Source organism: Chenopodium album, chromosome 16 (assembly GCF_948465745.1).
Source record: "Chenopodium album chromosome 16, dcCheAlbu1.1, whole genome shotgun sequence".
Lineage (NCBI taxonomy): Eukaryota > Viridiplantae > Streptophyta > Magnoliopsida > Caryophyllales > Amaranthaceae > Chenopodium > Chenopodium album.
Genome location: NC_137849.1, coordinates 3,216,236 through 3,228,748, shown reverse-complemented (window position 1 = coordinate 3,228,748; position 12,513 = coordinate 3,216,236). Strand labels below are relative to the sequence as shown.

The 12,513-nt window shown below is 40.5% G+C and overlaps 1 protein-coding gene across 1 annotated transcript; it reads right to left on the bottom strand.

The window, feature by feature from the left end:
- Nucleotides 1-9,954: 9,954 nt before the first annotated feature.
- LOC145586120 (uncharacterized) lies at nt 9,955-11,148 on the bottom strand. Its single transcript, XM_081642866.1, has one exon. The coding sequence runs from the start codon at nt 11,146-11,148 to the stop codon at nt 9,955-9,957; it is 1,194 nt and encodes a 397-aa protein (XP_081498992.1).
- Between the last annotated feature and the right edge of the window lie 1,365 nt (nt 11,149-12,513).

Below are 12,513 nucleotides of genomic sequence, written 5' to 3'. Positions count from 1 at the left end.
AACTGCTGCCTGACTATAAATAGTCACACCAATAACAATGAGCTCAAGGCAACTGCCCCACATAGCATCTCCCTAAGCAACACCCCAAGTGCTTCCACCTAAAACCAGCCCCACCAAACCAGCTCCCCAAGCAACCAAAACAAAATTACCCTTACCGCATTGCAACATCGTACACCCCCAAACATTAAAAAAATGCAATTAAAATTACAGCACATACAACAATCAATATTCACAAATAAATCAAACAAAAACTAGCAAAAAACCCCCAAATTTCAACTATTTAATCTGACTATAAAATGCGAAAACACATATTAATCAAATAAAATTAAATAGCAAAAACCCTAAATTCAAACTCGAATTAATCGAAAAAAAGTCGAGCAATCAACATACCAATAGATCGATGGAAATTTGCGTACCTTAACAGAAACGCGCTAGAATTTGATGAACAAAAGCGAAGAAATCATGAGCGACCCAAGAAAATCGCCTCAAATTGCAGAGAATTTGGAGGAAGAGAGAGAAACCATGAAGAAGAGAGAGAAAGCGAAAAAGAACACTAGATATGTTTGGGTATAATACAATCATTTACCAAAATACCATTAGTATGTTAAAAATGCGGATGACATCTCAGCTGTTGGATTTGATCTAATCTAGCGAATTGAGATTATATATATATATATATATATATATATATATATATATATATATATATATATATATATATATATATATATATATATATATACATATATATATATATATACACATATATATATATATATATTTTTTTTTTTTTTGCCGAGCTAGTATGTTGGGAAGAGACTCCTTCCCTTCTTTACGCGGACTATTCCTTGCGTCCGTGTTAATATATTGGGAAGAGACTCCTTCCTAATTTTGCGTGGGCGCAGATTCGTTTTCATTTCTTCTTTTAAACTAACTTTCTACTTGTCTTTTTCAGTTGGCCACTCCTACTCCAAGGTCAAAGCAAAAGCAGTCAGCCACTGCTTCCAAGGACGGCAAGGCGTTCAAGCGAGGAAGACGGTCGCATCTAAGACCTCTTTCGACCCAGCGGCTAAGACGAAGTCGCGGACTGCTTCAAAGCAGTCCCAAGGAGAGCTACCCCAGCTGTCACGAAGCGGGGTCTCCAAGTCTGTGGATCCGACAACGAGGTCGGTCCATGATGTGTCCGCGGAAGCAGACGATGGGGGTAAGTCGTCCCCAATAAAAACGACCGGCCTTGTCTTGACTCCGCCTGTCCAGAGAGTCAAGAAATCTGATTGGCAAGCAGTTGTCAGTCAGTCGGCTAAAGAGCAACCCGGCCGCACGAGTGAAGGAGGGGATGAACCCCCGCTGCCTCCTCCATTCACCTTCAACCTTCCTTCTCCTCCCAGCTTCTCAAACAGTTTGTCAAAGTTTTATATTTCTCTTTGTTTTCTTACAAGTCTCTTTTTTGCTCAATTTAACACCATTTGCGGCCACGCGCAGATATTATAGAGGAGATGAACATGAAGCTGCCCGGCCAGTCACTTACTGGCGCGGACAGGAAGGCCGTGAGAGAAGCCATGGCCAGAGCCGTCCCCCAGGGGCAGCGGGACAAGCTGAGGGGGATCAATGAGGGCTTCCTCGGCCCCATGATCAATTGTAGCGCCGAGGTAACCATTCATGACTTTTTACCAATTTAGATTTCATACTTAGAACATATTTCTTAATTTGTTTTTGCTAACTGCTCTTCGTCCGGGTGTAGCTCTTCCTTAAGCTCAATGCCTTCCTAGATTAGAAGGTGAAAGAGAACGAGCGGCTGAAGCAGACATGGGATGAAGTCAGGCGGGCGGAGGACGCCGTCACTGGAATGGCCGCCATCCAGAGGGTTCATGTAACACCCCCAAAATTCGAGTCTTTTTAAAATAATAAGAGCAACCTTTAACTTTCAAACCCACCCATCGAACTCTAGGAGCGTTATTGCTACACTTATTTTCTGTAGATAATAAATGCAAAGCAAAATGAAATAATATTTAAATAAACTAAGTGGTTTAATTGATGGCAAAATAAAATAGTCATTACATCAAAACTGCAAATTATTTTGAAAACATTAGTTAAAAGCAAATAATTAAATTCGGAAATAAACTAAATTGTCTTAGCTACGTGATTATTCTAACGTCTCCTCACACGTAACCGAGTACCCTCTTACCAACCTGCAAAATAAATCAGAAACAAGAAAAGAGAGAAAACTCCCAAAATCAGATAAACTGAGTAATTCCAACTTCATCTCGTAAAATTAATAATTTTAGTTCGAAAACATTTTATACATAATATAGTCTCATAAACAATTTAATACTCAAGCAAAATCAACTTGTCACATAACATTTATTACTTTAATTAAGAAAGGGAAAGAGAACGCTAGTAAGCCGGGACTAGTCCCTGTCACCACCTACTTTACAGAGGGTCGCGGGTAACCCCAAATGGCCATGAAATAAAACAGAATGTCCTTAGTGTGCACACCCCTCACTAATACCCAGTGATTAGGAGGAAGACTAACAACAATATACAATAATTTAAACCAACTAGTAGCAACCATAACTACTAGTGGGCAACCTGTTCTTTACCCTTTCGGGTTTCATTTCCCTTCTTAGATTAAATTTCACTGTACAATTTATTAGATTAAATCATCCGATTACACTGTTGACAGGCTAAAGTCATATCACCTAATCAAAAGTAATTCCTAAATATTCTAACTAATGCAGATAGGGAAGTAGGGTCAAATCCACAGGGAAACAAGTCTTTCTACTCCTAATTAATCTAAGAAATCTAAATTATTAAGTAACAAAATAATATAATCAAAGGGAAACTAAACTACTAAGACTAAGGGATAGAGAAAATCAAGGATTAAAAGCCTAGGGCATAGGTTCACCAATAAATAACATTCTAGGGTAAAACATAATAATCAATCATCAATGCATCAATTAATCAGATCATAAAGGGCTTTCGCTACGTATTACAATCACATAATTAATCTACTGGTATTAAATCTCATTTCTCGAATCTCGAATTAACCATTTATAAATGAACCTGCCTATTGAAACTAAGCCTAAATATCAATTCTCATCTCTCGAATCTCGAATCAATATTGCTAAACTCATACATAAAAGATCTGCGCAAATCTAGTTGCATAGCATTAAATCAATCAATAGGAAATTAATTAAGCATCGACAATCAACAACAATAAATTACCCCTTCATATTATTTATGGATCCCCATAAACCCTAGAAAGAAAACTACTCACGCATAATTAAATCTAAACTAATCAAAGCAAATAAATAAGTCATGATGAAATAAAGAAATGAAATTATTGAAATCAATAAAGAAGAAATCGTTACCAAAGTTAACGGAAATAATGAGTTGAATCAAGAACAAAGAGTAAAGTTGTAGAGAGAGAAAATAAAACTAAGTAGAGAGAGAAAATCTAAAAGAAGAGGTAAAAGAGAGATAAAAGAGATAATAATAGAGAGTGTAGTCGAATAAAAGCACCCCAAAACGTATTTATACTAAGCTCTAAAAATCCTAATTAGAAACTAAGTAAAAATCGCCGGAAACAAACTCTTCAAGACACGCGCCCGATCGGGCGAGGCACCACCCGATCGGGCCCGCCTTTTTGCATCATAAGTTTTCTCTCGCGCCCGGCCGGGCGCGAGCTCGGGTGAAGAGCTTCTTTTCTTATTCCGCCTCGCCCGGCCGGGCGAGACCTCTTTAGCCGGGCGAGGCCACTTGGGCACATTCTTGGACTTCGATTGGGCTCGTAACTTGGCCCAATCTGGATTTCCTCTTCGGGTCTTGAATACTCGGTCCAAATGCCTTGGTGTCTCAAATGTCGAGCCCTTAATCACCGGTTTGATGACTCTAACCGGCCTTGGGCTACGAAAACTGGTCGTGCTCCTCCAATGCTCGTAGTCACTCCATAAAATCCCAGGAAAATGCTTCAAAAGTGAAAATCCCTACAAAACTCAACCAAAACTACGAAAACACTAGAAAATACAAATTAGTAATAAAAATGGCTCTAAAGAGCCAAAAACACTACCAATTAAGACCAAGGGACGGGGGTAAATTACTATATAAAATAGATATATCAACTGTACACAAGTATTGCACAAATCAATTTAATCCCAAGTAACAATACTTCAATTTCAGTATTATTAGACCATAGTCATCCTACATGACATAGAGACCATCAATCACATATACTCAATCATCCAATTCCCAAGATTTAATTTATTTTAAAAACTAATACGATATCAAATAATCAAATTTTTCGAAAATACATATACTAGTACACAAGATAGAAAACTAGTATATAATATGATTCCATAATATCATATGATAGCACACGCATCACATATAATTACATAAGCACGTAGTTGACCCACAATATTTCCAAACCATTTCCTAACGGGATTTTAAGGATGATGGACATTGAAAATTACCTTGATCGTGCGTAAAAATTCAAGGTAATTAACCTCCGAAACGTTCACCTAGTAGCCTCTGTCTACAAATAAACCGATGATAAACTAAGTTAGTAATTCTATACACGCCTCCAATCTTGCCTATATACAGATATGTGAAAGAAATTTTCTTCTTTAAAGAAAACAAAACCAAAAGAACATTCGTAACCCATATTTCAATACAAAGTCAACTTATCCTACAAAATCATCAAATGCTTCCAAATTTTGATACAAAGTATGAAATTCCACCACCCTATATGGTACTGCTACCCTTAAATTACAAGGATAATAACTTGTTTTCCACCTCCTTCAATTTAATATTTTTTTTTTCTGAAAGAAATCTGGTAAGGGCATTACAGTTTGTGAATTATTTGGCATAATTTCAAAAGGGACGATGTGCTAACGCAGCAATGGTGATGATGATGATAATTGATGGTATTGAAGTTATGGTGGTATAATATTAAGATATAACAATGGAGACAAGCAACAGATTCAATTTGAGTGACAAAAGGTCGGGTTCGTCAACGGAGTTACGGTTTTAGCAATGAAAGGTATTAAAGATTACTAGTTGTAAGACTGAAACTTAATTGACTAGTTAAAGTCATCAAAATAAAGAAGAGATTATGAGCTCTCTTACTTATCAATTTGGCTTACCAATTAATGGAGAAAAAGGGTGGAAGAAGAAGCAGTGTAGTTGTTTTTGGTGCCCTCCTGTAGACACCTAAAAATGTCTCCCCAAAACCAAACCCGATGATGAATAACCTTTCACCGCCATTATTGTTCCGGTTGAGTATTTATTCTTTGGAGTGCGTAAATCCATGTTTCCATTCAATACATTTCATAAACCAATCCAATTCCTAGCTCATTTCCCTAAACCATAACTTACTTTCCACTTTTCATGTCCACATCACAAAACCGAGAGAAACTGATTTTGTGGCCCTATAATTTTGATCCAATTATTACTTGGTTGTATAGGCCTTTAAATAAGCTTTCCAAACAACATATCATAAGCCCAATTCCGATTTAAAACAAAGAAGATATGAGCAAAATACTAATTGGCCCAAAATACTAACTCGGCCCAAAACCGACACCCTTTCACTAAAACAGTCATATCTTAAAATCTACAAATTATTTTGACCTGATTCTAATTGGTTTGGAAAGTATACTTGATAAGCTTTCCAATGATATATTATATGATTTATTCCGAGTTACGAATCAAAAGTTATCGTAATTTTAAAAACGTGTAAAAAACTAGAATTACCGCGCAGCAGCAAAATTGCCGCGTCACGGAAATATCTGACGTGGTACGGCAGTTAGTACCGTGTCATGGAAATTTGTACCATGTTGCGGTACACATACCATGACACGGTGCTTTTTTCGTATCATTTTCGCATTTTTCTCACGCGCTTTTTTTACCGTGACACGGTGTACTGTACCGTGCCATGGTGGACAATGCCACGTCGCAGTGCCTTGTGCCGTGTCACGGTACATGTTCCGTGCCACGGGAATTTCCCGTTTTTTCTCCGCGTACACCTGGACGCGCTTTATCTTTTTAGGGCTGCTGATTTCCCGCGTCACACCAAATTATACCGTGTCGCGGCATATGCTGACGTGTCGCGACAACCTTTTTTAGGGTTTTTATCTTTTTAGGGTTCCGTATGTTCCCACAGCTCATTTTCTCTATAAATACCCCTCTCCTTTCTGCAGTTCAGGACACAAAAAAAATTATTCTCTCTTCCTCTCTTCTACACCAAAAAAATCATTCTTTTCTCTCTCATATTCTAAACCTTAAACGTGTATTTCTAATTACATTATTCCTTCCTTAAGCATTCCAAGGAGTCCATACTTAACCCGAAGTTCCGTCCTTAAATCAAGGCGTGAAAGGTATAATTAACCGAGGGTTTGGATCAAATCAACTCTACATTTATTTAATTTAATTTAATTTCAATTTGATTTATATTTTATTGAAGTTACTAACAATTTATTCATGATGTAGCAATTTTAAGGAATGCGCGTAATGTGAGTAATTAATTATTTTAATTACTTATTTTATTTTTACATTGCTAGTATCATGATTAGGTTTTATTTATATTTGATTTGACTAACAATTTATTGTTAAATTACTTCCAATATTAAAGTTTATTCTATTATATTTATTGATCACAATATTGCATGTTTAAAGGGAATATGTAATTGAAAATCACGCCTAATAAGATAATTTGGAAAACCGGTTTAGGTTCCTTTTTAATCTTGTTATTAATTCAAGTGATCACCAATATTTTAGAATTATATATTGCATTAATATTCAACCAATTTAGCCTAATAATAGTTTGGAGCAAATTGAATCTTTGTTTGTATGCCTTTGAGATCCCAGAAATCACTTTTCACTATAAGAATCGAGTAGAGGCCAATACGGGCGAATGTGACTCCATGACTCACTTCGTACCATCATCCCCGATCCTCCTTTCGTGGTTCCGAACCATATGGAGTTAGTAATCTCATGGATTATGAATGGGGTGTAACTTTCACGGATCAATCGTTGTTGCCTTTCGTTGTCCCTTTATCGTGGTTGCCTTAAATGATCCGTAACTGGTTTACAAGTTCCTTAAAAACTTGTTGTCGGCTCCCTACTTTATTTTTTCCTAGTCGTATACGTCAATTTCCACTTCCTATGAGTGTCAAGCATATTCACAACATGCTAACGCAGGCGCACTTCGAGCGACGCCTACACCTCCCTTTCTCACGGTCAAGGCAAAATATATAGGGTGGAATTGAGGTATAAGATAGATTCTTTTAACTAATTATGATAAGATCAAAATTTAAATTGTTAGATAAAATTAGTTTTTCAAATGAAATATTGAGATGGAATCTCACGTTGAAATCAATTTTTTTTTAATGCGAAAATAATAATTATAAATTTAAAAGTTTATACTGGGAAATCGTTAACTAAATATACTCAAAATTTTGGGGCATTACATCTCACTTGGAAATCCAAATCACCGCGCTGTTCGACAAAGCGGCGCGGCAAACTGAAGATCTAATGAAGCTGGGCAAGGCTCTTGAAAAAGAGACCTTGGCGAGGGTAACCTTTCAGCAAGAAAGGGATGCGGCGATCCTGAACACCCAACAATGGAAGGAGGGTTTCGAAGCCTCCGAGAAGCTGAAAGGAGATCTAACCCTGGCCCAGCAAAACCTTCAGACGGCCCTCGAAGAGGCGGACACCCTCAGGGCCAAGGTGGAATATCTTAAGAAGTCTGTTTCGAAATTAACTGAGCAATTGAAGGCACCTCGGCCGCCCAGCCCTTTTGAAGTCGTCTGCATTGAGCACAACGCCGAGGAGAGGCTGAAGAGCCATTTCTTCGAGGCTTTCGAATTAATGGTGGACGAGGGGGAAGCCACCTATTACCAGGAGCGCTTCACCAAGCGCCTCAACTACGTTTGCCTCAGGGAAGAGGCCAAGAAGGCGGGGCAGCCCTTTCCTGAACTTGTCGCTACCCCGACCGAATCCGAGGGGGATGAGGATGATGAGGAGGAGGCGGACGAAGTTGAGGACGAGAAGGAGGTGGAGCCGACTGGTGAAGAGATGGCAGCTGAGGAGCCGTCCACCCTTGCCGCGGCCAATGAGAAAGAGTCGGCCATGGAGGAGCCTGCCAAAGATGACAACTTGGCTGAATAGAGCTCATGTCCTCCATCAGCAGTTGCCAAGCTTCAGTCCTTTTGTTTTCAGTACTAAGTTTTATTTTCCTATCGTTGAACTATTTCTAGTTTTAATGCCGCCTGGTTTGAGCGGTTGTGTAAGATATTTTGCCGCCTTCTGAGCAGTTTTCTTTTTATTTTAATTTTGCCGCCTTCTGAGCGGTTTTTATGTTTATACTTAGCAAATTTTGCGCATTTTGTTATGCTTGGGGTATGCCCCTTTATTCGGCGATCGCCTAGTCCAAATTCTAAGTGGTTTGATTAACTTGGTAGATTTTATACCTTGAAGGGTATGAATACAAGCAAGTTAATCAAATCATATATCATGATTGCTCTTGGACTAGGTGGAAGCCGAATCAACATTAAGCATATGGCCTTTCTAATGGCTTTTGTGGAGTCGTCCATTGAAGCTATCGCTCGGACGGACCCAAGAAATTTCAAGTATTATCTCAACTTGTAAATTTCCGTTTATTGGGCTCGTTCGCCTAGGGAAGCTTCGTCCTAACTGCGTAGCATATGCTTTAGAAAAATTTACAACTTCCCGTTTGTCTTCCATTCGGCCGGGTCGGGGCCGGACGGCAAGATTGGCCTTTAAGGCTAGTTGGCTGAGTAGCTGGACGAAGTTTTCCATTGCTTAAATTTCTTCTCGCTGGTGCGCATTGCCCTTATTCTGGGTGCATCAGCGTTTAATCAGATGCGGCCGAGCTAATTTGTTTTTATGCACTCTTTATTGAGTTTCTACTCGACGCACACCCTATACTCTATTTTGAGAAGACCGAGTTGCTATATTAGCCGACCAGCATTGTTGTGAACCACCTAGTTGTTAAATTCATTCGGCGATTTAGCTTAACGATATAGACGTGCAAAACAGTAAACAAGAATTTAAAAACAATGCTTGACTTTTCATTAAGGTTTGTCAAAAACTTTACATTGTTGGCGGCCATTTGGCTTAATTACATCATTCAGCCTATAAGGCTTAGTCAAACAAATTGATCATTCAGACTTAGATGCAACAACTGGCGGATAAGTTTTAGACATAGTATTTCTTCAGATTGTCCGTATTCCAAGTACGAGGAATCGGACGGCCATCTAAGGCTTTGAGACGGTAAGTGTCATCTCGGACTTCTTCTCTAATTCGGTACGACCCTTCCTATTTTGAGGTTATCTTTCCATCCTCATTGGCCTGGCTTACCACTTCCATTTTTCTTAGGACTAAATCACCCATCTTCAGCGGCTGCTTAGACACTCGGCGATTGTAAGCTCTCGTCATTCTAAGACGGTAAACTTCATGTCTAAGCGCCGCGTTGCCCCTTACCTCTGGAAGAAAATCCAAGGCGGACTTCATAGCTTCCCAATTGGCATTTTCATCATATAGCATCACTCAAAGAGTGGGCTCATACATTTCAATTGGGAGCACAGATTCAGCACCATAGACTTAGAAAAATGGGGTTTCTCTTGTTGAACTCTTCGTTGTTGTACGTATGGACCACAAAACGTTGACCAACTCATCTGCCCATAGGCCGCCTACTTTCTCAAGCTTTCGCTTGATGCCATTGGAGATCAGTTTGTTATAGGCCTTAACCTGGCCGTTGGCTTGGGGACGGCCGACCGAGGCAAAACAGTGAGTGATGCCCTGGTCAATTAGCCATTCCTTGAGTTGGCGCGTTTCGAACTGAGGTCCATAGTCAAATACCATTGACTGAGGTACTCCATAACGAGTAATGATATTTTTCCAGATGAAGGCTGAAACGTCCGTCCACTTAATCCCTCAAACGGCCTCGGTTTCAACCCATTTTGTGAAGTAGTCGACAGCTACAAGCACATACCGCCTTTGGCCGAACGCTGGGGTATACGGCCCCAAGACGTCCATGCCCCATTTTGCAAAGGGGAGTGGACTTCTTATGGCCGACAGGCTATTGGCCGGACGGTGAATCAAGGTTGCGAATCTCTGCCACTTATCACATCTCTTCACCATCTGCATGGCGTCCGCGTTCATGCTCGGCCAGTAATACCCCAGATGGGTAGTCTTTTCTGCTAAGGCCCGTCCTCCTATATGGAATCCACAATCCAACACAACATGCCCTCTTTCCGGGGTAATACACTTCAAGTATGGTTTCACAAAAGCTTTCTTGTATAATTCCCCTCTCTTCATTTCGAACCAGGCTGTTCTCTTCTTCATCAGCCAGCTCTCTTTTGGATCGGCCGGGAGTATCCCATCCCTTAAGTAGGAGATGATACTATCCATCCAAGTGGAGCTTCTATCAATAATTTGTATAAGCACGGCATCAATACTACTCTTTTCCTTTACCTCCCAAAACACTGATCTGGGAGTGTCACATGATGCCGACGATGCTAATTTAGAGAGCGTGTCCTCTTGGTGATTTTCTGAACGGGGGACTTGTTGCAGAGTAAAATTTTCTAGGTTCTCAGCCTCGTCTTTAACCATCTGCAAATACTTCATCATGGCCGGCTCCCTGGCTTCATAGTCACCATTCACTTGGCTGACTATCAACTGAGAATCTGAACTTGCATCAACTTTTGTTGCCCCGGCCGCCTTACACATTCTAAGGCCAGCCAGAAGGGCTTCATATTTGACCTCATTATTAGAGGCTTGGAACTGAAATCTCATAACATATTCAAATTTATCTCCCTCGGGAGACTGATAAATAATCACAGCACCGCATCTGGTCGCTGTTGCACTACCATCTACATAGACCTTCCATATCTGGTCTCTTGCCGGCTGCAAGTCCGGCCAAGTCATTTCAGCCAAAAAATCAGCAAAGGCTTGCCCCTTAATCGCCTTCCTGGGCTCGAACGTGATGTCGAAACCTCTCAACTCTAAGGCCCATTTAAGCATGTGGCCGCTGGCTTCCAAAGTTGCAAACGACTTCTTAAGTTGCTGATCTATATAGACCACAACTGAATGCGCCAAAAAATACGGTCGTAGCTTCTTTGACGCCATATACAATGCTAAGCCAAACTTTTCAATGGGGGGATACCTAAGCTTGGCATTATGTAAAACATGGCTAATGAAATAGAATGAGATCTGGTGGCCGTCCCTTTCAGCAAGCAGGACGACACTTAAAGAATGCTCTGAGATGGCAAGGTACATATATAGCTTCTCATTTTTGAGTGGGCTGACGAGCCGAGGCAATGTATGCAAATGGCTTTTTAGCCGTACGAATGCTTCCTCGGCCTCTTCTGTCCACTCGAACATGGCTTTCTTCTTGATGGTCTGAAAGAAATATCGGCACTTATCCCCTAATCTTGACAAAAATCGGCCGAGTGCGGCTAAACAGTCGGTTAATCTTTGCACTTCTTTGATTGTTCTTGGCGACTTCATATCCAAGACGACTTGAATTTTTTCAGGGTTGGCCTCAATTCCTCGCTGATCGATCAAAAATCCGAGAAATTTACCGGACTCAACACCAAAGACACACTTCTTTGGATTTAGCATCATCTTATGCCGCCTGAGTTTGGTGAATGTTTCTCGGAGATCTTTCAAATGGTCGGCCGGCTCTTTTGATTTGACAATCATGTCATCAATGTACGCCTCCATGTTCCGGCCGAGCTGATCCCTAAAGACCGTATTAACAAGTCTTTGAAAAGTAGCAGGGGCATTCTTAAGGCTGAACGACATGACTTTGTAACAGTACAGCCCCTGCTCGGTCACAAATGCGATTTTTTCTTGATCTTCTTTCCATAAAGGGATTTGATGGAATCCAGAGTATGCGTCCATGAAGCTCATAAGGGCATGTCCGGCAGTTGAATCGATCAAGCGGTCAATCTTGGGCAAGGGAAAGCTATCCTTGGGACACGCCTTGTTCAGATCAGTTTAATCTACACACATTCTCCAAGTTCCATTCGGCTTTTTCACAAGAACTACATTGGTTACCCAGTCAGGGTAGTAACAGTGCCGAATGAAACCAACGTCCAGCAGCTTTTTCACTTGTGCTGCGGCCGCCTGATTCCACTCTTCTCCATGATTTCTTTTCTTCTTTCGGACAGGTTTAATAACTGGGTTCACGTCCAGCTTATGCACGGCCAGGTCTGGGCTTATACCTGGCATCTCAATAACTTCAAATGCAAACACGTCTTTAAATTCTCTCAGCAGCTTGACTAGGTCCTCCCCAAGTAGACCCATAGCTATAGTGCCTACCTTGACAGTCCGATCAGGTTCATCGGGGTTAAGCACTATATCTTGGTGATCGCTGGCCGGCTGAACCTCAATTCTTCTAGCCGGCCAACGGTCATTAACTGCTATGCCTAGTCGGCCATGGCCGACTTACACTTCTGGCCGACTTGGTATGCTTGGAGTAACCCTTCT